The sequence below is a fragment of the Atractosteus spatula genome, chromosome 5 (genome assembly GCF_055471065.1).
Source record: "Atractosteus spatula isolate fAtrSpa1 chromosome 5, fAtrSpa1.hap1, whole genome shotgun sequence".
NCBI classification, from domain to species: Eukaryota; Metazoa; Chordata; class Actinopteri; order Semionotiformes; family Lepisosteidae; genus Atractosteus; species Atractosteus spatula.
Genome location: NC_142710.1, coordinates 29,301,766 through 29,327,211, shown reverse-complemented (window position 1 = coordinate 29,327,211; position 25,446 = coordinate 29,301,766). Strand labels below are relative to the sequence as shown.

At 39.7% G+C, this 25,446-nt stretch overlaps 1 protein-coding gene and 1 non-coding gene across 4 annotated transcripts; both read left to right on the top strand.

Annotated features, from left to right (window-relative positions):
• Positions 1-516: 516 nt before the first annotated feature.
• ccar1 (cell division cycle and apoptosis regulator 1) lies at positions 517-24,435 on the top strand. Of its 3 annotated transcripts, none has more exons than XM_088915278.1 (25): positions 517-867; positions 1,620-1,782; positions 3,282-3,457; positions 4,257-4,358; positions 5,690-5,722; positions 5,963-6,156; positions 6,394-6,520; positions 10,476-10,668; positions 10,944-11,085; positions 11,480-11,635; positions 12,162-12,387; positions 12,681-12,794; positions 13,133-13,299; positions 13,981-14,191; positions 15,178-15,261; positions 16,106-16,294; positions 16,694-16,885; positions 17,369-17,629; positions 18,855-18,996; positions 19,244-19,332; positions 19,610-19,756; positions 20,289-20,409; positions 21,074-21,259; positions 21,653-21,858; positions 23,153-24,435. In XM_088915278.1, the coding sequence occupies exons 2-25, from the start codon at positions 1,680-1,682 to the stop codon at positions 23,213-23,215; spliced, it is 3,624 nt and encodes a 1,207-aa protein (XP_088771404.1). In that variant the 5' UTR covers positions 517-867; positions 1,620-1,679; the 3' UTR covers positions 23,216-24,435. The 3 variants fall into 3 exon arrangements, with proteins under 3 accessions (XP_088771404.1, XP_088771406.1, XP_088771405.1); XM_088915280.1 differs by having other exon boundaries at positions 858-1,306; positions 6,008-6,156; XM_088915279.1 differs by having other exon boundaries at positions 858-1,306.
• LOC148834895 (small nucleolar RNA SNORD98) lies at positions 12,830-12,894 on the top strand. The gene has a single exon (XR_016091158.1). It is a non-coding gene; the product is annotated as a small nucleolar RNA SNORD98 (small nucleolar RNA).
• Positions 24,436-25,446: the final 1,011 nt, after the last annotated feature.

Sequence of the window (25,446 nt, the reverse complement as noted above, 5' to 3'; positions counted from 1 at the left end):
GCCCTGCTGTAGAAATGGGTCTCTAGGCTGTCACTATACATGAGAATTTGTTCTCAATTGACTTGCCTTTATTTTCTTGTATATCCAAACTTAAGTTAAAGCATGTTTGGAAGTCAGCTGCTTGGATTTTAACCAAAGCTATAATGTTCTGAGCATGTATCACCCGGTAAAGCTTCCTTGCATTGGCTCCCTGTGGAATTTCTGTACACTGGTCTCGTGTTGGCTTTGTTTACAGTGTCTTCAGATGGTTACCACGAAAAAAACGTGCTGTAGAAAATGCAGTTGTATTACAATGTGGTGAAATATGAATAAAAAAAAATAGGAAGGTTGTGGGTGTAAATGCCAGGTGGGGCAGTACTATTGTACATGTGCATAATCAAATTGCTTCTGCAAAACAGCTGCATACATGGGTACACGTGTAAAGGCTATATTCAGTAATGCAGTATAAGTATAATGTTGTATAAAAAATCTTTCTAAATCTCCATCCTCAGCCATAGTAGTCTCAGGAACGTGAGAACAGCTGTGCACGTCAGGCAAGTGAACGAGTGCATCATTCCCATTAGGAGGTTGAACTGTAGTTTGACATTGACAAACTGATTTTAACATGAGCCACTTTGCTACAGTGCTTACTCTAAAGTTAAATCAGATTGAGCATTGAATTGTTGCTCAAATTTAAACGAATTGCATAAAGACGCTGGGATTTCGTTTATACAAAGAATCCATTATAAACGTTTGGTATTCGACCGCTGGAATGGCGCTTTTTAAACAGCTGCGCAGGCTCGCTGGAGCTCCGGCGCATGCGCCTCACGGGTTAGTATCCAGTCCTATCCGTCTTCGCCGGTGCCCCGTGAGCTACCAGAGGACAGGGTAAGACAGAGTGCTGCCAGGATACGAGATTAATAATGAAATAAACATGTAAAGGCCGTCTCGTTGGCCCCGGGCGACGTTAAGCTTTGATTGCCAAGTGCGCAGCTGAGCCGCTGGAGGAGAATAGCAAACATGCTGGGTTGTAAAGAGCCCTTCAGAGTATTCACCACGAGTCCGGGCCTGGGGCCTTTTAATTATCCCGTCCTGCACTGCACGAAAACAAAACAGCACGGCCACCATGATTGTGCTTTTTACTAAGGGCTGCTCCGGGACGAAATGTGTTCGCTGGCTTCTCCGGCGCAAATGTGTATTTACTCTGTAGCAACAGTCTTGCGCCCCGTCGACAAAACTGTATTTCAGTTGTAGTCTGTAGTTGTAAAAGACGTGATTTTCCCCCCAGTCTAGCCGAGGCGGAGAAGTCCTCGGTTTCATTGTGCGGGTAGGTTGAGCGCTGTTTGTCGCTGGGTCAATGACAAGGCCAACAGTGAGCTCTTGTCCGCTGCTTGTTTATCGCCCTTAATATTTGAATGTACCGTGTAGGTTTTACTGAATGCGTTTCCTGATGGTCTCTCTCCGTGTTTTACAAGCGCTGAAAAACCCCACAGAGCTCTAGAGAAGTGGTATTTGATATCCGTGGCCTCTTGATAGTCTTATTTGCATGTGATGTAAGACTGCATTCATCCTGCGACTGAACACGGTTGAATCCCGTCCTGGGTTTCTCCGCACACAACTTCTTGTCCTCTCTGACACAGGTCCGCTAAGAGTACCTCGTAGTACCTCGCAGCAAACAGGCGGCAGCTGTCCGGAGCGCCATGGCTCAGTTCGGAGGCCAGAAGAACCCGCCGTGGGCGGCGCAGTTCGCGGCCACGGCGGTGTCCCAGCCCGGCCAGTCCCTGGACATCAACAGCTTGCACTGTGAGTGTGGGGCGGGAGGCGAGCGAGCTTTCAGTATGCTTACATGGAGCAAGACTCGTCTTTTGTTTTCCTTTATTTTAAAAAAAAGGCGTTCGTATAATTATACTATTGTAATTATAATTATAATCTGTTTCAGTTCTTCTGATCTGCAGGCCGTTGATTAGACAGGTTCGGTCGTATGTTAAACACCCCCCCCCCTCCTTTAGCGAATATCTTACTGTTTTTCATTATTGTAATATTACTGTTTGAATGTATTTACTTAACATTACATAATGTACATATCATGAACTAAAAAGGGGACGCGTCAGTTACAGACCCTCTATAGAACTGTTTCCACCCGGGTCGGCTGCCCGGTGGCTGGGGGGCGGGTTGATGGGTTTTATTGTGTCATTACCAGGAAGTGTACCTTTTAAAAAATCACATAGGTATGTTGTTTTTTTGTGACTGCATTGAAATGACCTCCTTTGTTTAGCTTTTCAAAGACAATTTGACTGCCATGCATAGACGTGTTGTGGATTGAGTGCAAGTTAAACCTCTTGCTGAAGAGTATAGCTGTGTCCCATTCCGCCTATAAATCGCTTGTATTTGTTTCTGGTCCTGGTGGGCTGCCATGTCTAATTTTGCATTCCACAGAGGACTCTTAATTACTCTTATTTCAATCAATTGTTGACATAATTGGTCTATGTTAGCAAGCCCGGGAACAGCGCTATAGAACATATTTCACAAGCCGTACCTGTATCATTTAAATCCAATTTAAGGGGCGAAATCATGGTGTTGATATGCCAAAAAATGCAAATGACTTATTGTGTGAGTAATGTCTATGTTGTGTAACTCTGAAATTGTCAGGTTTGCCCAGTCTGGTTTGCATAATTGTCAGGTACTGTAGATGTAATTATGACATTGTTTCAGTAAAAGCAGTGCGTCAGGCAGCAATTTGTTTTTAACTATGGATGTTGTGTTTTAAAGTACAAGTAGCGTATATATTACCATTGTGTAAGGCTGAAAATAAAATGATGCCCAGAATGATAAAAATACATTTAACAGTGTTATGTGTGACGGACTTGTATATTCTTTCAGGATATGTTTCAACATTTCTTGCTTTTTAGGCCATTTGTAAATTCATTTCATAGAGTATTTCTACACCAAGTGTAGACATACTTATTGGAGCTGCTCTTTATTCCCTAGGACGTGGTAATCTAGAAGGAATGCACTATCAACACAGGCTGAACTTTCTAGTTACCTCTGTAATCAACAAAACCAGATTCCCCATCTCCCTAAAGCATTATGGGTTGTTGTCACTTTTCCCAGGTTGCATTTTGTAAGTTTGCAGACTCGCGTCTTAGTGGAAGCGGTCTATGAAAATAGAGAATAGAGGAAATAAGAGAATGTCCCGCTTTACAACACCCAAGATGTTTGTGTCTTAAACAAGTCGGGCGCCAGCAGGCCGTGTGCACTGCTGTGAATTCTGTTGCTGTTACTCCTTCGGCGTCTCTCTGCAGCTCTGGGAGTCCAGCCGCCCTCTCTCCTGGGGGCCTCACCCGGGATGTACTCCCAGCAGTCTGCGCTGGCAGCCGCCGGCCTCAACACGCAGTCCGCCGCCAGTTACCAGCTGTCCCAGCAGACCGCCGCCCTGCAGCAGCAGGCGGCCGCCGCCGCCGCCGCGGCCCTGCAGCAGGTAGGGGAGCTCGCCGCCCCCTTCTCCGCTACACCTCACCTTTCTCACGCACCATGTCCCCGGGACGGCCGGGACTGTTCCAAGTGCTTTATAGATGTACCGGAGGGAATCGCCACAGACTGCACCCACATGGGTGTGAATAACTCCCCATTGTGCATCTGTACTGCCACTGCACAGCAGATTAGGTGAAGTTAGAAATTAAAACTTGTAATTTATGGGGAGCCAGGTAGTGCTAGCCTAAGATGTAATTTAACCAGGACACTGGAGTTAACACTTCCTCAACACGCAGTGCCATGGGATCTTTTAACGGCCAAGCAGTTGAAACCTGATTGCCATGTCATCCACAGAATACTCCTACATCCCAGTGTCCCAAATACAGAACTGGGGAATTGTGGTCCAGCCACAAGAGTACCATCTGCTGGTTCACAAACACCACGTTCACCGCTAGGCACATCCTTGCTTAGTTTGTAAAATCTGAGTGATGTTCAGCAGTGATAATCCAGGCAAAAAATATTTTAGGGCTTGGGTTTATGTTTTTGTCAGTTGTATTTTGGTTTTCCAGTCATTGTTACATTAGCTTTCATGTACACAATGAATCTACAGTGGGTTTCACGATGATTTTCCAGGGATTTCTGTTATACTGATTCTTTGTCTTAAGCCATCAGAGATGTATTGGTGTAGTCTGGAATGCAGCATCTGCAGTGAAAGTGTTCAATATCTTGCAATACTGTCAGCATACTGTCACAAACCTTACATCGATATAATATTAAATCACATATTGCCGAATTCTGCCTTGCAGCAGTACCAGCAGCAACAGCAGCAGCAGCAGCAACAACAACAGCAGCAGCAACAGCAACAACAGCCACCCCCTCAGCAGGCACTCTACAGCGTTCAGCAGCAGGTAAGTCCCTGGACAGGCTGACATGTACGTGGTATTCCTTCTATCACCACAGGTGGTAAACAGTGGAGTTTCAGAACTTCAGAGTTGTAGAGGACTTGGGCATATTCAGGTGATGGTAAAGGCAACAGCAAGGCTGCTGCTGTTTCTTCTCCTTGATGTGAGAGTCTGTTATTATAAAGGTCATGATCTGGCCCATAATATTGATCATCATATTATCAAATTCTTTCCAAGGGACTCTTGACCATGCACTTCCTGAGCTAACCTCTGCAGTGGCTGAATATCAGGGCCTCTAACACCATCTATAATTTGTCGATTGATGGAATTCAGTTTTCTAGCCCAATTTTAGGGGTAAGCTTCAAACTATAGGTTCTGCTTGAGCAGAGAATAAAAAACACAAGATGCCTTTTTGTTTTGTGCCTTGTGTTTTTAAATAACTTAAGCAGCAGTGTTGCTTGAAGATTAACTGGTGTTTTACAATTTTTGGTCATTTATGGAACATAGTACAGTCATGTAAAAAAATTGAGCTAACCTTTTCATTGCTAGATGTTGATGTTTATGCTATTCTTATTTTTAAAAATGACTACAGGTAGATGAAAAATATTCTAATCTGAAGTTCAGTTACACAGCCATTGTGTAGGTGTGATTTTTTGTTTTACTATTTTTTATTACGCTTTTATAGGAAAGACGTTTAAAGTAGCCTAAAGTTTGTTCAACAGTGTTTTCCAAAGGTTCTTACTTAGAAAACGTTTTTAGTGCAACCTAACGGTTTATTATCACTGTAAAACTATCATTTTCCAGAAATGTCAATGCTTTCCACAAAGTTGTGGGAAAAATTCTAACACTTTTAATGCAAAATAATGCAGGAGGTCAAAATACAGTGCAGCTGGTATATGTCTGAAAGAGAGGCACTGTGAGTGTGAGAGGAAAGAGAGATTTATGAGTAAAGTAATTGAAATAATAGATTTATCTTTAATTGCAAGAAAGATAGGTAATTGAATTGAAGCTGTTTTCTCAGGCCATTCACTTGGCCTAAGTCCTATACACTGAAAAAGTCTTCAGATTTGACTGTTGATCTAATAGTATATTGATCAATTATATTGCCTCAGAAATAATTTCATTTAACTTAAAACTGTTTTACAAATTTGAAAACTATTGAAAACTAAAACTCTGAAGGGATCGCCTATTTTCTAAAAGCTGGAAGCTTTGTAGACTTATGTCTGTGATTGTCTGCAAAGCTTTATCTTGCTTTACTGCTGTGGCAATAGCCATGAATTTGCACTTCAGTAATAAAAACTTGTATTTTTCTGTTTTTAATTTTGTTCATTTTTTAGTTGCAGCAGCCCCAGCAACCCTTGCTTTCACAGGTAATACTAAGCTTTAAGTCTTAACAATAGCATGTTTATTGCGTGTCTGTACAACAGTGATTGCTTCTAAAGCTACTTTGATGCCTGTTTGCTTAAAGTACTTGTCATTGGTAAAATGTGAACAGATTGACAAAAAAAAAACTTGTTATAAAAAAAATATTGTTTCTATATATATCTACTATGTGCTATCTTCATGCTTGTCCAGTATTGCTAAGGACAACTGTGCACATGGTTTTGCAGCCTCCAGTGGCCTTGCCTACTAGTCTGAGCCTGTCTAACCCTCAGCCAGCTGCCCAGATCACAGTCTCCTATCCAACACCAAGATCCAGCCAGCAGCAGACCCAGCCGCAGAAGCAGCGCGTGTTCACCGGAGTCGTCACTAAACTGCATGACACCTTTGGATTTGTAGATGAAGATGTCTTTTTTCAACTAAGGTGTGTAACAGTGGTGCGAGGACAGAAGTGCCTCTTACGTTTCCATTGGCTTTTGTACTTGCTTGCCATTTGTTCACAAAGTTGTTAACCAAACTTTTTGACTTTTTGTGTGTATAAAGAATATACTCTAAAATGGTATTTGTAGTTAAAAACAGGAATTGACACAGACTTTATTTGCTAACTTGGTCGTCTTTTGGTGCTAGAACCTTGTTGTGTAAATGCTGATCTCTTCTCTAGTGCTGTGAAGGGGAAGACCCCGCAGGTGGGCGACCGAGTTCTGGTTGAAGCTCTGTACAACCCTAACATGCCTTTTAAGTGGAATGCCCAGAGGATACAGACTCTACCTCAGATCGCTCCGCAGTCGGTGAGTGGTTTCTCTCAGGCCTGCTGTACAGCTGTTGTTAAATATATGAACTTGAGCTTCATTAATAAATGTAATTTTTGTTTTTATAATTATATTATTTTGTTCTTAATTTGTTTATATATGTAGTTACAGCAGTCCCAGCGCTTACCTTAAATTTCCCCTTAGTCGGCATTTATTTACTCTGAAGCAGGACTGTCTTTCTACAGAAAGAGTCCCACTGTAAATGGATGCTAGGCAAAATGTCATAAAAAGCATTGGGTGAATTCCCTTTGAAATATTTTTTTACTTCTTGTTCCCAGCTCAATTACACTTTGTTAAAACTGCACAATTCCTCTCCTGAGAAAAGTTAGCGGTCTGCAGAACCCTTTTTTATTACTCACCGGAAGTATATTAAGTCTGCTGACCAGAACAGTTGTATTTTCATGTTTTACAATATTTATGTAACTTGAGTGTATGCAGACATTGTGCTGAAGTTGCATTTCTCATCATCATTTGCTGTGCACTCCATAGGAAAGGGAAGAATCCCGTTTTTTCCTGAATGTCACTTGCTATACACGAGTTGGTCTTGGGAGGATAGTTAAAATTGTATTCTTGTTTCATATTTGGATGATGGTTTTTTTTCTTTAGGTATTTTTTTAAAATTCTGTGTTTTCACTAATTGGAACTATTTAGATCTATAAAAGACAATTGATAAATGTTCTCTAGCTGTAAATTAAAAGTATTCTGTAATATTTTTTACTTAAACGCCGTAGGATTCTACTCTGACTACAGTTCAATTTCTGTTGGATATGTTTAACTTGTATGTCCTTTTAAATGCTCCTTGCTCATAAATGCTTGATGGATAAATTTCCAGGTTTCCAAAAAATCAGTTGTAAGAATTTTATTTATACGTTTGAGTTCATAGGATAGTCATGAGTTCCTGTGTTACGGGGTAATTACTGATCTGGTCTGCGGTAGTCTAGTAAGCAATGGCAGTATGACTTAGACTTAAAACCAGACCAGTTTTTTTGACATGGGATTTTATGTTTTTATTGGTGAACCAGTTTTGATAATGTTGACTGTCTTTTGAAGCTACATTCAGAGGATTTACAGTGCTTCCATCACCAAGTGTAAATTTTTTCTCTTAGAATTTTTCTAGTGGAATGAGTCAAAGGCACTTCTTTTCCATTTTCATTTTCAGGCAGCAAGCGTATTGTTTATATATGTGTAAGTGTTGGAGACGGTCTTTATATTTTGCACTTTCATGCCTACTGTATTCTATGTGTAGTGGGTTAATTTTTGCTGCATTCAACCAGAAATAACAGGAGGTTATCTTGTAGTTTTGTGGACAAGAATATTGGCACCCTTTCACTTTTTTTTCAAATTTTCTTCCAGAAAATTGTTGAAATCAAAAAATCTATTTGTATCCCCATATGTATTTCTTTGGTTTGCAGTGGAACAAAACAAAAAAGCTGAATGATTTACTAAATCTTAGCTTATTCCACAGGAAATCCTAAAATGGCCTGGACAATATTATTGGCACTTTCTACAAGTAGTTAGGAATAATTAGATTTCAAACAGGTGATTCATCTTTACTTTGGAATTGAACTCACCTGTGGTGAGTTGCAGGTGCCTGCAATATAAAAATTACTCTTTCAACCTGTTGGAAAGACCTGTTGTCTGAGGAGGTCAGACACAAAATTGTAGCCAAGCAGGGACAATCTCAAGGCCACAAGTCCATCTCCAGAGATCTTGAAGTTCCTGTTTCCACCGTACGTAATGTAATGAAGAAGTTCAACCTCCCTGGATGTGGCCGCAAGGGAAAACTTGATCAAAGATTGCAGCAAAGGATTGTTCGAATGGTGGAGAAAGCACCTCAATCAACTGCCACACAGATTCAAGCTGACCTCCGGACACAAGATACGACAGTTTCAACTCTTACTATCTGTCGCCAACTTAATGAAAGTGGGTTATATGGTAGGAGACCCCGGAGGACCCCACTGCTGAGAGAGAGACATAAGAAAGCCTGACTGCAATTTGCCAAAACACACCTGAACATGCCAAAATCCTTCTGGGAGAATGTCCTGTGGACAGATGAGACCAAATTAGAGCTTTTGGGTAAACCACGCCATCTGTATGTTTACAGAAAACAAAATGAAACCTTTAAAGAAAAGAACACCTTCCCTAAAGTGAAACATGGAGGAGGATATGGAACATGTTTTGGGGGTTGCTTTGCTGCCACTGGCACTGGATGCTTTGAATGTGTGCATGGCATCATGAAATCAGGAGAATACCAAGGCATTTTGGAGCACAACATCATAGCCAATGTCAGAAGTCTCTGTCAGTACCTGGATCTCCATCAAAGGTCATGGGTCCTCCAGCATGACAATGACCCCTAACACACTTCAGAAAGCACCCAGGAATGGTTCAAGACAAAACACTGGACTGTTCTGAAGCAGTCAGATCTAAATCCGATTGAAAACCTGTGGAGGGATCTGAAAACAGCAGTTGGGAGAATACACCCTTCACATCTGGGAGAACTATAGCAGTTTGCACAAGAGTGGGCCAAACTGCCAGTACAGTGCAGGAAGCTCATCGATGGCTATAGGAATCGCTTGATTGCAGTTACTTTGACCAAAGGCTGTGCTACCAAATACTGAGTCTGGGGTGTCAATTTTGTTAATACCATCTTTTTATTTTCTAATTTAAAAGGATATATTAAGTTCTGAATCAAAAACAAAGGTTCTGTAATATTAACAGTGAGATAAAGAATTGTGGTGACCAAATACCTTGGTCAATTTCAACTTATTTTTAGAGATAATTGTGAGTTATTTGTAAAAAGTGCAAAGGTGCCAGTATTTTTGGCCACCACTGCATATATGGTGTTTTCTGGCTTTAGTATGATTTATCTTTGCCCTGTGATTGATATTGATTGACTTTATGCTATCTGCTACACAGGTCTTTCTTGTCCTGGATATTACTAAAAAGGACATTAAGATTTCATTTGGCTTCAAATGAAGATTTGCATTGGGACATTGTTTACTGTTCAATAAAAGCCAGTACATGAACTTGATGTGTTGAGGATACAGTCTGTCACTCTGCCCTTTGCTTTATTAGTACAGTGGTCTACCTCCTTTTGCCCATTGGGGTTCATGGTCTCGTGCAGAAGCTTAATTTCGAGAAAGTTTAAGTGTTCTGTTCCACTGGGCAGCCAATCTTATCTCGGTTTGAAGTGCTCAGCTTGTCTGTCCTGTCTGCCATGACCTCATTGTGCAGCTGTAAGTCTAAGGAGCTTGAACAATGATTTTCTATCATTTACTATTTTTTTCCATTTTTACTTTCTCTACATTTCTCTTATCAATTTTATTTTATGACTGTATAAATGTCTTTGTTTTCTGTATTGAATGTATCCATCTGATGATGACACTTATTTTGCATTTGATTGTGTGCTTGTGAAAATCCCAAAAAGAATAAATAGAATTTAAAAACAGCTTGAATTAGGCTGTACCTGAATTCAAAAACTTTGTCACAGCAGTTCCCTGTATGGCTTGATGTGGTTTTTGGTCAACCATTAGATTTTGATTTTTTTTATAAAATGAGATTAGATGAACATTCGATTTTTTTTCTCTGGATTAGAAACTCCAAAATAGCTTCAGTGTGAGATATATAGGTTGTTTTGTCTGCCATGTGAGACATAGAAATGTCCTGTCAGCAGTCTCAACATTTAATTTTCAAGATGTCCTTGTCGGACAGTTTCCTGCCCCATTTTCCCAGGCAGCTCCTGTTGTGCCAACACACCACACACCAGTCTAACATCGGCCGCTCCAGCGTGCGAGCCCAGCTTCGGTTGAGCTGGGAACCGGCAGTGAAGAAGCTTGTAACCTTGACTGAGACTGAACATGCTCTGTCAGTGTGACCTGCCCCTTTCGTCGATGTTTCAGAGGCTAATACAGCGGTGTCCTCCCTGTTCTTGCAGAGCCAGCCCCCAGGGCCGACCATGATGAAGACTGGCCCGACCATGATGCAGTCCCTGCCTCCGCCCACCACCTTCAGCGTTCCTGCCCAGGCTCCTCCTCCTTCCTTGCTCCAGGCGCAGCTGTCAGCCGCTTCTCTGGCGCCACTGCTGCAGAACCCACCGCAGCCCCTGCTGCCCCAGCCGCCCCCCAAAGGTAGGATCAAGGCCACCTCCTAACGGTGCTTTCAGGAGCTCTGTCAATAATAATACAGTAAGCAATCCTAAATTATAAGAGTCAGGCAAGGTTCTATATAGGTTTGCTTATGGTTAATGTATTAATTCTTCAAATATAGAAAAATCTGTTTTAATACATAAAGCAGGTCAAGTTGTAGTTTTCATAATCATCAGCACTCTGTCTGACTTGGTAGTCTTTGAAGTGTTTGTGCGATGAAGTGAAGGAGGTGACGGCCAGTGTTTCTCTTTTGGCAGACTGTGTGTTCTCGGGAGGTCTGCTCCAGCCGCCAGTGCGCATGATGCCCCAGCCCCAGCCGGCCCGCAGGCTGGATCCCACACCCAGGTTCCCTGGACGCAATGACAGGGCGGACCTCATGATCAGGAAAGATGACCGCAGGTGAGCTTCTGTGTTTTTATCACCTCCCAAGGCAGGAGCCTTTGGGAGCTTTTTTTTTACGTATGAAATTCAGTGTTTTGACCACTAAAAGTTTGACTTGTCATAGAAACAAAACATTGAATCTTCTCAAAAGATTACAGAACACAGTCTCTTATCTACAGGACATACATGACAGCCTTGACTACCGAGTTGGACCCCTCCTGCTCCGTAAATGTGTTTCAGAATTGCAATTCAGTATCCAGAGATTCCTGTCTGTGAACTAATCACGTTCTTTTAAGAATCTTAAACTCTGACATTTTGATCGTGGTTTTAGTTATGTGAATGAGATTTGTTAGTTTATAAGTAAATTTCTCCCCCCAAAAAAGATCCTTCTTCTCTTCTCTCCTGCCACTAGCCGCGAGAGGGACCGAGACAGACGGCGGTCCCGCGAACGCTCCCCCACACGCAAGCGCTCTCGAGATCGCTCTCCTCGCAGAGACAGGTCCCCAAGGAGGCCTCGCAGAGTTGTCCCACGATACACTGTGCAGTTCTCCAAATTCTCCCTCGACTGGTAGGTCCAAGTCAGATCTTGCATAACACCTGCATTTTATCTAACTCATTGCCCACATAAAATGAGCCAATTGGTGAAAGTTCTGTTCAAAAGAAAGCATGCAGATCTTGCAAGTAGTTTGAACATGACTGCTTCAGTCAGCTTATGTTTGAGAAAAATGTAATGCAAAGAAAAAAATTACTTTTGTGGACAAGCAGTTCTTTGTATCCTTTCAAGTATTAAGGAGATACCAGTAAACTTTGTATGTAGACTGGCAGCACGTGTTGTGAAATGTTCTTGTCCCCTTGCATGTGGGTTTAAAATTTAAAATAGTAGTCTACAGTTAGTTGGTCTGTCTGCAATTGAATTTTGTCCACACGGACAACAATGGCTCTCGTATAGATACTTGGCTTGAATTCAGTGTTGGTTCAGCCAAGCTAGAATAAATTTGTAGAGATCTGTTAATACACTTGATATTTGCTCCCATGTTGTTTTCTGCAGTCTGCAGAAGCTTTCTGCATGATCTCCCCATCTTTCCATTTCCCAGCTCTAACTGTGACATGATGGAGCTCAGAAGACGTTACCAGAACCTGTACATCCCCAGCGATTTCTTTAATGCGGAGTTCACCTGGGTGGATGCTTTCCCTGTGTCCCGACCCTTTCAGTTTGGAAATTATTGTAACTTTCACATCATGCACAAAGAGGTGGATCCTCTGGTAAAGAACACTGCAATACTGGATCCTGCAGATGCCAATCACTCATACAGCGCAAAGGTGACTGGTGTTTTTATGATGTTCTTCATGTTATGTGTGTTGTAACTATTTGGTGGTGCATGAGATAGCAGTACATACTTAAAACTGCTGGGCAGGGAATTCTTCAAATGTCGAATAATTCACGTAAAACATATTTTGATCAACACGTGTAGTCTTTTAATCGGGGGTATCTGACTTGAGGGGATAACAATGAAATTGGTTAAATAGATAAAATTCTCAAGAAGTGTAAAGTTCAGTTAGAACAAAATGGTTTACCTGGTATTGACTTAAAATTGACATGTCTTGTTGTCCAGGTGATGCTCTTGGCGAACCCAAGCTTAGAGGATCTCTATCATAAGTCTTGTGCCCTTTCTGAGGATCCACAGGAGCTGAGGGATTCGTTTCAGCATCCAGCTCGACTGATAAAGGTATACATTTCACAGTCACAATGCTACTGGAGAGCAAGAAATGATGTCATATCCTATTCCATTTCTGAAATAATCATGTGGAATAAAAACTACTGATCCCTGCTCTCTAGTGAAGATGAATTATAATGCCAGACTGTGGCATACAGACTTATGTCAAGCATTGGTTAACACTAGCAGTCTCATAGCTACATTTTTACTTTTGGAAAGTGAAAGTTCTCTCCAAAAGCTTCTCATTCCAACTTTTCAATGTTTTTTTAAGAAGCTGGTTTTTCTTGAAAGATGAGTAAGGATTTTTTTTTCCCACTCAGGAACCTAATGTTTAAAGTTGTTTTCTTTAGTTCTTAGTCGGAATGAAAGGCAAGGATGAAGCCATGGCCATTGGAGGGCATTGGTCTCCTTCACTTGATGGAGCTGACCCTGAAAATGATGCATCTGTCCTGATAAAGACTGCTATACGTTGTTGTAAGGCACTCACAGGCATTGACCTGAGTATGTGCACGCAGTGGTAAGTATAAACTTGTACAGGATTTATTACAATTGTATCATTTGATGTGTATTGAAATATTGATAAGGTGCGGTACTAAAATGGTCTTGAAGGACTGCATGCTTCACACATTTTGTATCCTATTTCTGTGTTGGATGCTTTTTTAAAATGATTATTAATTTTCTTTCAATTTTCAACTGTCTTTGCTAATGTCCTGCAAAGCAATCCCGATTGACTTCGATGTGGTGAATGCATTAATTCTGTCGCTCAAGAGCTGTGCTGGAGGAGTCGTCGTCCATGGCCTCATTATTTTCTTTTTTTTATTTTTTATATATAACTTTCTTTTATTATTTCCTTGATAACCCTCTGGGTCTGTAATCTGTCCCCTTCCTAAAGGGACAGTCATTTAACTTGCACACACACACAGTATGCACACGAGGAGTGATAAAAAGTGAATGTGTCCAGGTTTCCTGTCTTTTTTTTGTGTGAATCTTTAGAAATTGTGGCTGCCATTCAAGATGAGAAGCTACTTTGGATCTGCAGATTTTTGCCTATGGGGAGGAAATGGAGAGGGTGGGGAGCCTATAAGTTGTTTAAGAGCTGGACAGAATTGGGGGAGTTAGGAAAGTGTAAGCTTGTGGTAGGCTCTTTAAGATGTCTGAAAGAATGTTTCTTTCCAATACGCTTCTTCCCTTGCGACAGGTATCGTTTTGCAGAGATTCGCTATCACCGCCCTGAGGAGACACACAAGGGGCGTACAGTTCCTGCTCATGTGGAGACAGTGGTTTTATTTCTCCCGGATGTTTGGCATTGTCTTCCTACCCGCTCAGAATGGGAGTCGCTCTCCCGAGGATTCAAGGAGCAGCTGGCAGAGAAGCTCCTGGCTGAACGAAAGGAGGCTGATGGAGAACAGGCACTGAACGCTAATCCCTTTTTCTTATTTCCGCTTCTCACAGGCACAGGAAAAACAGGCACAAAAAAAACAAAAATAAAAAGTCTATATTCAATCCCGTTTACCTGTCCATACTCCCCTCTTCCCACCCGGCTACCACCTCCCTCCCTCCCCACTCCATCCAAACACTACAAAGCAGTTACATGCAGGGGAAGGAGCATAGGTCTTACTGTTGCAACTGGTAAAACAGCTTCCAGCTTGGTGTCTCAGCAACTGTCAATTCATAGGACTGCATTTTTCAATAAATAACAGAACAAAATTTCACGCAATGTCATCTGCAAATTTGGGATTATGGGTGTATGTGAAGCTAATTTGATCGGCCTTTCAGTGTGGGATTAAGCCTCAAAAATACATGTGCTGGAAACTGGAGGACCAGTTGTTTTGCTGAGTGTCTCAGCCTTGTTACTCTGCCAGTATATGCCGTATTCCAAAACTTCTAAATTCTGTCTCTTGTCTGTCCCTTTTGATTTGTGGTACTCTCCGATTGGACTCTGTATTAGACCCTTTTTGAAGTGCTTGATTTTCCAGGGCAGTTGGTTGAGCGACAGTCTCCAATCTTTTCGAGGGACTAGAAATAAAAATCTTCAAGCGGTGGAGTACAGCTAGGCTTAGGGAAAACACACACAGTTTGGAAACCAGCTTTGTGTGCACCTGTCTTATACATCCTTTGGACCTACTGTCATTGATGACCTTTTTGTATTCCACAGATCTGGCTTTGATTGGCTGATGGGTCGCATTTGGTCTTTAAAAAGCTAGAGAACGTCCATGTAATGTAGCAGTGTATCTTACCTTACCTATAACTTAATAGGAGGAGACAATGAGAGACAGTTGTGGCCTTGCTACTTGCACGGATCAACTTTGTTTCGGAATGAATGAGTGGCAGACCACTGTAGAAGTAGCATGTTTATTTTTTTATTTCTTCTCTTTGTCAACATGTTTTGATCCAGGAGGAAGAAGAGAAAGACGAAGAAGAATCAAAAGAAATATCGACTCCTACCCACTGGTCCAAACTTGATCCGAAGTCAATGAAGGTGGGCAGTACTTTATTTGTGTTTAGTGCGCTGTACATGCTGATAATTAGTAATAGGCTTGCGCATACCTAAAGTGAAGCGCTGAGTGGGTGTCTGTACAGCTTTGGTTAGGTACATTGTCTAACTCGGGTTATAGATCTTATTTTATGAATCTTAGATTTGTGGACAGCTTCACAATATTAACAAGTTAGCACCAGGGATTATAGATGTCCAAAGGGTGGTGATTACTGATGCTTCTTCACTGCTCTGCAGTCCAGAGTTTGAATGTGGCATGGGGTGCCTCTCTGTTTGAAGCCCGCATGCTCTGTCTCTGGTTATGTGGCTTTCTTCCAGGGGCTCCAGTTACCTTCCACAGTCCCACCTAATGTCTAGGTTAATTTACATCCCCAAATTGTCCCCCATATGAGCCTATGTGTGTGTCTCTCTGTGACGGACAGGCTTCCCTTCCACAATGCATCCTGCCTTGGCTCATTGTCTGTCAAGTTAGGCTCCAGCTTGCACTGGTTGGTTCCAATACTTATTTGTTGCATTTGCTTTACCTTCCAGTGTATATATGAGAGTATATATGAATAGTAAGCGTTATTTTCCTGTCTTTGTTTTCTTTTGAACTTTGAATGTGAACTAAGTGCTCTTGTCTGTGCATATACTTCCAGCTTTACATATATGACTACAGTGAGAATAGTATGACTTAACACAAATGGGAAACATTTTTAAATGAACATGTCTTTGGGAAGTTTTTTTTGGCTGAATAAAAAACAGTTTTAATAGAAGGGATGCTTGAGATTGGTTAGGATTGCTGGAATTGGAATTGTTTAAAAATCCAATAAACAATTGTGTCCTGAAGGTGAACGATCTGCGTAAGGAGTTGGAAAGCCGTAGTTTGAGCTCCAAAGGTCTGAAATCCCAGCTGATTGCTAGGCTTACCAAACAGCTGAAGGTAGAGGAGCAGACTGACGAGGCGAAAGAGCCCGAGAAACCTGAGGCCCTGGCAGAAGTGGAGGAGGAGCCGTCTAGGGTAGAGGAAGACAAAGAGGTAGGCAGAGATCCAAACTCGAGCGAGCTTTACTCAGATTCCAGAGGCTGAAACGTGGAGCCGGAGTCTGAGATGTTCCAGTGCCACAAAATGACCATTGTCTTAAAAACAGTATTGTTATAATTTGTCCGAAATAGTGTTACTGAGGAGTGCAAAGTCACGTATATATCAAGTGTATAGAGAAGGTTGTCCTGAAGATTATCAACGAGAAAATCTGTAGATGCCAGAGAATCAACTAGATGTTTCTTCCTTCTCTTTGTTGTTAGAATGTAATTTGCAGTGGGCTGTGCAGAAGTGCTTCTGCCTGGCTCGAGTAGTGGTCGTCGTTTCATTTTTATTGGTTTGAATGTCTTGGAAAAGAGAAAAAAAGAAATTTGTTTTATTCCAATGTCACTTCAGGAAGAAGAAAGAAAACGTCAAGAGGAACAAGAGCGACAGCGTCGGGAGAGGCGCTATGTCCTGCCAGAGGAGCCCACCATCATTGTTCATCCCAACTGGGCAGCCAAGAATGGCAAGTTTGACTGCAGCATCATGTCCCTGAGTGTGCTTCTGGACTACAGGCTGGAAGACAACAAAGAACATTCGTTTGAAGTAAGCTAAAATAATTATTTAAAGTAATATTAATTTTATGGCTAAAGTAAATTTCTATTTTTAACCACTGTGTGGTGTCTGAAGTGCATTCTTAATGTCTCCTGTCACACTGTAACCATCCTTTTTAATCTAAGTAAACCATTCTGATCTGGATCCTTATTCCAAGAGTGAGTTTGGTTCAAATATTTCTTCTTTGTTGCAATATTGTTTTTCCTTTTTCAAAAACAAGTTGTGAAGTTATTGCAGTGTACATGCTTTATAAATGATTTGAGCTTCTCAAGTTTTTGTTTCATTCCATCATATGATGTTATACTAGAGACAGTCTACCCCCTATCTATCATAGTGTTAAAGAATTGTTGTTCATATCATTCTTTGGAGTGATGCCATAGTTGGATTAATTCATGTTGATATGTGATAACCCAGGAAGGCTTAATGTTCAAGAATTTAACCCAGAGAAATTATGGAATGTCTTCCTCTTTGTAGGTTTCCCTTTTTGCAGAGTTGTTCAATGAAATGCTCCAAAGGGATTTTGGTTATAGAATCTACAAAGCTCTGGCCTCCGTACCTCAGAAGGATGAGAAAAAGGAGAAGAAAGACAAGGCAAAAAAAGAGGCTGAGAGAAAGGAAGCAGAGAGAAAGGAAGCTGAGAAAAAAGAAATGAAAAAAGAAGTAAAAGAGGAGAAGGAAGATGAAAATGGGGAACCATCTGTGAAAAAAATTAAATGTGCTGATGAGGATAAAAAGGTGAGTTTGTTTTAAATGTTAACCCTGTCTGGTAATTATTTCCTCTGTATTTCTAATAAAGAAGCATACACAGAAGTAGAAGCTGTAGTTTACTTAATGCACTACTGTTACTTAGTAATGCTTCACATATAGTTCCGAGTGCTACTTTTTAGTGAAAGGTTTGAAGCAGATTGAGTAACCCAGCAAATACACATCAGGGTTGCTATCGTGAGTATGGTACTTCTTCCAGGATCTCTCTTAGCAATAAACTGTTTGTCTCACAAACTTTGCATGCATCAGCTTCTTACCACTTAATACCATGTCCTGCCCACAATGTCCATGAAGAACAATTCACCAGGACAACTAGATTACAGCTCTAACTGTAATGCTTGTATCCTCTAGCATAGGGGTTTATAGTCTAGTCAGAAAAATGTATATTTCTTTTGAAATTAAAGAGCCTTGTAGTGATGCAGATGTACCTTTTGAAATACAGAATTTTGCTAGCTGTGAAATCATACAAGTGTTTAAAAAGTCTTGTTCAGCCATCCCACACCAAACTAGAATTGCAGCTTTTATTACATTTCAGAAAAGCAACAAAAACAACGGTGAAGAATGTTTCAAAGACCATTCTGGAGCACAGAACCTTTACCTTTCTTGAGTACTTCCAGTGCCAGGACGGTCTTAACTTTTTTTATATTTTAGGTTTTACTTAAAAATAATTAACAGCAGTTATGATGTTAATTAGTTGCACACAAGTGTAAACGGATGGAGAGACCAGCTTCCCTCCAGACCACAAGAGGGGGCTGTGAAACAGGCCATTTGCTACCTTGTTATGCCTTTGTGTGTATATCTTTAAACTTGACCCTGAATGTGGCTTATGGTCTGTAAATTCTAACTGCAGTTTGAATACACCAAATATATCAGTTTACAATCCATTTTGCTACCTTCTCTCTTCCTGGTCTACTGTTGCCATGATGGCTTTGAAACATGGACCCTCTGCAATAGGGATAAACATGGTTTATCTGTTAATTATATTTATAAAGGCCTGCACCAAGCACTGTTCGTAGGCTATGGTATAGTGCCTGCTTTGGGGACATTTCAGTGTTTTTTATGCTGCATTCAGACTTCGTTTTGCCAAATGGAGGGATATTAGTTGGTTACAAATGTGGTTTTTGGACAGGATGGGGTTTTGGTCACAGCATCTGCTCAAAATAGGTAACCAAATCTCTTATTTTGTTATTTCCAGGAAGATGAGAAGGACCAGGAAAAAGAAGTGAAGAAGGAGGAATCTAAAGACGAGGAGGATAATGAAGAGGAGAGCAGTAACATGAACGCAGAGGAGTATGACCCCATGGAGGCTGAGGAAGCAGATGATGACGATGATGACGGTAGTGATTTAGAAATTCCATAATTAATTTCCAGCTCTGTTGGCCAAATTAAAAGCATTTTTATTGAAGGAACAGCACAGTGGTACTTTTAAGGGTTTTTTCTATTTCTGACATTTGTGAGGTCAAATGCTAGGCTACTATTGGAACTGATTTGGCAAAACGTCCCTTTATAGATCAGTTTTGTAGTTCTCATGATTAATTGGTTAATGATAATTCTCCCTCCCACATGTTTCCCTTGTGCCTGTAGACAAAGATGATGAAGATTCAAATGGAAGAGACAAAAGGGATGACAGAAGAGATGACAGGAAATCTAAAGAAAGGTCTTCAAAAGACAAGGTTCGTCTTTGATGTTTTTCCAAGGCAGAACCAGGTTAAGATTACGCCACAGTTCTAAACTGAAAATGATTAGTTCTAGTGTTTATTACTATTTAAAGGAGTGGCTGCATGAAAATAGAACTTTAAAGATTCAACCATGTTGGTTTTCTTGGTTTTATTTGGCTGCAGTTTGTTACCAATCCACCTAACATTTTCTTAAATTCAACTGCTTTTTGAATTGTCAGGTACAGCAAAAATCAATTTGCCAAATCAAATCATTTTTTGTGTTTTTGCATAGGAAAAGGAGAAGAAACAAATGGTAACATACAATAAAGACCTTTTAATGGCTTTTGTGTACTTTGATCAAAGTCACTGCGGATACCTGCTTGAAAAGGACGTTGAAGAAATCATGTACACTCTGGGGCTGCACCTCTCCAGAGCACAGGTTGAGTCAATATTATGTGAAATAAGATGCTTTTTGGCTTCTGCTTCTCTTTAAACATCTTGAAGCACCACAAATACTTGAGTTGATTATATCATGCCTCTCTTATTTAAAGTTATGCATTCTTGTCCAGCTAATGTTTAACAAATTGCCTGCTCATACCCAGGACAAGTCATAAGATCTTTAAAGTTCAAAATCCAATAAAAGTTTTTCTTTCAAATAGTGCATCAAAATCTGGTGCCAACATTTAAAAACCTTATCTGTCAAGTATCTTTCATACAAATGAACAATATTTGCATTCTGATGTATAATCGGAAGGTTTATGAAATTAAAGCACTGGGGCAGTTTTACTAGCTTGTCCATTTAATTTCAGAGAATCAGATTTCAGATACTGAGCAGATCTTGATTTTAAAAAAAGGCCTATAATTTCTTTGTGATGATAGTTGTTCAGATGTTAAATTTACATATCTGGTACAAACAAAAACTGCTTGGTGGCATGTGTTTCATGGGTTATTACACAATCCTCTTTTTTCAGGTGAAGAAATTGCTCAATAAACCAGTTGTTAGGGAATCGTGCTTTTACCGGAAACTAACTGATCGACCAAAAGACGAACCAGCCCCACTCACTGCTGAGGCCCAGCAGGACAACCTTTTAGGTAAGCAAATGTACTTTAAAGTTGAACAAAGAGAAATTAATGTTTAAGAGCTATTTGTGTACGTCGGGAAGAAAGGCCTTGTCGTTCCAGTGAAGACTGGAAGAGCTTTTGGCTTAATGTTTTAGACTCTTGAGCTATCTTGCCTCTTGTGACTTGTTTAGGCCAGTTTCTTTTGCATACTTTTGCCGTTTGTGACAAACACAAATTTGTATTTCTTGATTCTCTTCTTTCGTCCTGCAGTCTGACATACTTCTTACCTTTGTGTCACTCGTGTTCAGGAGTTAATCCTGTTAGGTGTTCATGGTGCAGAAATCATGGCCGGCCTACATATAATGCAAAGCTCTTACTCTGGAACATGAGAGGGGATGCACACATTTATTACAGTAATTCATTCTCTCTGTTGCCATTGTAATTGTCCTTTCAAAAGTTTCCTGGCGTGTGTCAGGTCTGTTTGCAGTCCTGAAGTTGTAATATATGAAATATTCTCCCTTTAGGTTCTGTTGCTTCAACTCTACTGAAGATGAGAATGTTGTATTAGAGAATGTGAAGGTGCTGCAGATTGTGCTCACAAAAATGGGTTGTTCCTCATAGTTTTAAGGTCATGATTGATAAATGAAGCTGGAGGCATGGAAGATATTGCTTATTTGTGAATTCTGTTTTTCAGGAAACAAACTACTGCTGTCCTCCCATAAAGCCAAGTCGCAACCCAGTGAATCTCAAGGCTCTGGCGGTCTCTTCGTATATAATGGCGCCATGGTCGACGTGGGCAGCCTGATGCAGAAACTGGAGAAGAGCGAGAAAGCCAGGGAAGAGATTGAACAGAAGCTCCTTCTACAGGAGGCCAAGAGCGGTATGTAAGAGCAATCCCTCCTACCAAAGAGACTGATGCAATCATCACAGTTCACTCTAAATCTGAATTTACTTATTTCTTCCTGTAATATGTTAGTATTGATTTATCTATATCAAGTGTGAAAATGATTTGCTGTTAGCCAAAGCTGTAAAGTTAAAGGTGTAAAATGACAACATAGTATTGGGAAAGAAGAATATTGTTCTTATGTAACATGTTTGTATTCATTTTAAATGTATAATAGCCTTTATTTTTACCATTTTGACATTCATTCACTTTTAATAGATTATAAAGTTTTATAGGTTTTGATATGATTTTGATTTTCAAAAAGTTGTAGTAATTGTATCTGTGCTGACTTGGCAAGGGTTAAACAGAGCCTGTTTTTGTTAATTACAGAAGAAAATGGAAAACTCATCTTGCAGCTGGAGACTAGCAACAGGAGCCTTTCTGCTGAACTTGAAGAAATTAAAAATGACCTTAGTCAAACAGAAGAGAATTTGAAAGCTTCAGAAGAAAAGAGATCCCGCTTTGAAGACCAACTGCACTCAACAGTCAGTCATTTGAAGGTTTTAACGGAAGAAGTGCAGTGTGTTCTAAAAAAGGTTTGTACAGCCTTTTAAATACAGAATTAATATGCAATCAGGAATTTATCTTCTTTTTTGATTCGTAAAATTTGTTGAAAGTTGTCAAGACCATCTTGTTCAGTGGTCCTGCATTCAAGAATATGTTCAATATAAGAGAAGTTTCTCTATTCTAAGTGCTGCAAATTATTTTTTCCCCGATCCCAGATTTGTCTCCCCTTCCTGTTTGGTATTTTTGCCCAATTGATATCAATTGCAGTGGTGGCCTAACTGCAGGAAATAATAAAATTGGTATAATTTAATTTACCCAGTTATGGGTTTTTAGCTATTTTTTAGAAGATTGGTTTTGTAACTGTATAACACTGATACAAAAGATAAGTGATTTGGCACTCAGTAACCCCTTACTATATCTGTAGTAGAATGATATGATCCTTTCTGCTTCATTTTTGGATGTATAGAAAACCAAACTACACTGCAACTGTGTTACGTTCTGTAGCATTAAAGAATCAGCTACCAAGCAACATCAGTGAGAAAGATCCTTAAACCACACTTGATCATAACTGGCTGAACAGTTGGACAAAACTAGTTACTCTGTAGGCTTACTATTGATTTTTAGATGTTGATCCCATTTCTGATTCAATCGTGACTGTTTGCAATAGCATGAATTTTTTTATGGCTATATATACACCAGATGTCAGAAGGAGGTCTAGCTGCTGATTCTTAATGTTTCACACACATTTTATTGTGGAGCAAAAGTTAAGTTTACCATGCTCACAAGTACTTCTAAAACTCCTGTTGCTACTGATCTAGAAAACATGGTACTTCTGAAATACTACACTGCTGCTTCTGCCCTTCACAGCATCATCACACACCATTTAGTGTGTAAGCCTTCCAGAGCGGAATTGGAAAGGAGATGCTAAAAATCCATTGGAAATAAAGTTAGAAGATGTATTAAATTGTTGCAAAATGCAAATGTAAAGAAGGTGGGGCTTTCGTGTCAGACTAAAGGCTAACGGCCTTGGCTGAGGTTTAAAAAATCCAGACGCTAGATGTGAGGAGATCACAGAAATCATTGGTACAATAAGCTCTCTCTGCTCTGCCCACCCTAGTAGCATGTGCATCTTTGATAAAGCTTGCGTTTTAAATTCAGATGTCCACATCGCCTAGATTTAATCTGGCAACCTCTAGGCTACAACCTTGACACTATACATTTGTCAGAGCACAATTTAGTGACTTATATAAAGGCATCAGTAAAGGGACAGTATTAATCTTTGTTTGATTTTTTTGTTTATTTTGTTTATCTTGTGTCTTCCAGGACATTTCTCCCTCTGAAGATAGTGACCAAAAATCACAAGAGAATGGGTCTGATGAGTCATGAAACAGCCTTTCCTTTAAGACAGATTCCATTAGATAGTGCTGTAAATAACTCGATGCTGAAAAGACCATAATGCATGTCTTAAGTAGTGATTTGGTCATTGCTATGTACAGTTTTATGAATGAGTGTTGTCTTATCATAAAAACTGCTTGTAATTCAGCTGAGAATTATTATCACTTGAAAATATTTTTCTGCTGCATAAAGTTGTAGGTTCAAATGTATTTTAATTATAATAAAACTTAAGTTTAAGTTTATTACAAAATTAAAAATACTTTGGTCTAAAAATGTGTTCTTGTGGCAGTATTGTTGAATTTTAGAAGCCATTTTTTCAGTTTTTTTCAATTTAGCAAAATTTAACTTGGTTCTGTTTCTTAAAAATTACCAATTAAACTATTTTGAAAGTGATTGTTTTTTTAATACAAATTACCAGCACCTACAAGTTTAAATTATTGAAAACATTTAATATTTATGGTCTGGATGGCCTGTTTTTTTTTCTTTTGACATAGTAAATGTCGGTAAGCTTAAAAAATTGTAGCACATCTCAACCTCAGCAGAAGTCAGTAGTGTAACACTGAAAGAAGTTTTGTCAGGTTAACCACTTTCAATGTTAAGAGTTGTTTCTCGGTGGCTTGTCTGATAAAATAAATGACCATTTTATTATATATCCTTTGTTTTTTCATGTTACCAGAATAAGGATGAAATTAAGGGTAATTGTTCTGCCTTTGTTCTATGCATTGTTTCATTTTAATTACCATTATCTTAAACTGCCAGAAACCTCAGAAATCAAACAGCTTTGAAGTTTATTTCAAAAGGTACTATAATTCTATATTTTTTCCACTTTGTAAAAACAAGAATTTTAATCTTGCCACTTTCTTTGCACAGGCTAACTTTATAGTTGAATAGTTTATGTGCAACAGGAATAAAATTGCTGTATACTTAATTGAATGTACAGTTTTACTCAGAATGAATTGTAGCCACTTTCTTGCAAGCCTTTGAGCACTCACATACTCTTCCACACAAATGGTTGTGTACTGTTACAGCTTTATATAGCTTAAATATACTCCACATTGCTTAAATGTGGCACTTGTCCTAAATAAGCACTCCTTCATAACGTTTGGGAAAAATCTTAAATAAGGCAATTTAAATCTGAATGAGGTAAATACAATGAAGTGTGTTTTTGTTAATGTGCTGTTATGTTCAAATAAATGGTTAGTTTTTTTTGTCCTTTTGAATTGTCATTTTTTGGTTTGGGAAAGCAGGCCACCAGGTGTCACAGTTTCACTCCATTACCATCGTGTTTTTGGAGAGTAAGCACCAATACATGTATGTTTAAATTGTTATTATTGCAAACGGGTTTTGTAATCTTTGGAATTTCTCTTCCCAAAACATACAACTTTTGATTTTTGTCGGAGCTATCTGCAATATTAATTTAATATTGCATTTTCTCGTCTAAAAATGCACTACACGGTCTTTTTGGCGAGTGTGAACATTTTCTAGCACTGAAGTTAGCCTCTTTCTTTTGATGTATTTGAAGGAGTGTGATTGTCCCTGTATGTCCAGCTAAATTCTATCCAGCTGCTACTCTAGTACTTAAGCTGTATTAATAAAGCTCCATATTAAAGTCTGATTGCACTTTAACATCTTGGTATTTCCACACCATCTGTGGCCACTGTCTCTTAGAATGGCTTTTGTCCTTTCTGGGCTCTTTTATTTGTAATATACTGGCCTGAAGCGTAAAAGACTTTTCCTTCCAACATGCACAAACTAATGCATTTTATAGAGGGTGTATTTAAGTGACCTTGCCATGTAGGTTGTAATGGAAGGTTTTACTTACGTTTTCTATTTTAAAAAAAAGGCAGACCAAAGTTGTACTTCATCAGTTGGTTGTGTCAGCTATATATTTACAATTGCGTTGCTCATTGTCTTGAAAGTGCTCAACTGTTAAAATGCTTAGTAAGGTGTATATGGTATATCTGAGTAATGCCTTCAGTTAGTGGTGTGCACCATTAATTAATGTGCATATTCTAGGGAAGAGAAGTTGATAGGAGATGAAAGTGTAGAGTGAGTGTTCCCCTGGCTAAGGGAACAATGCAGGTCTTGTTTATCCATTCGTCTGTACAGTATTTTGAATTGATTTGTCATACTTGGCAGGGAATTGATTTATTTTTATTTCAAAGTGATGACCCCTCTAAAAGCACAACAGTGATTCAAAGTGAAGCCAAAGGTTGTAAACT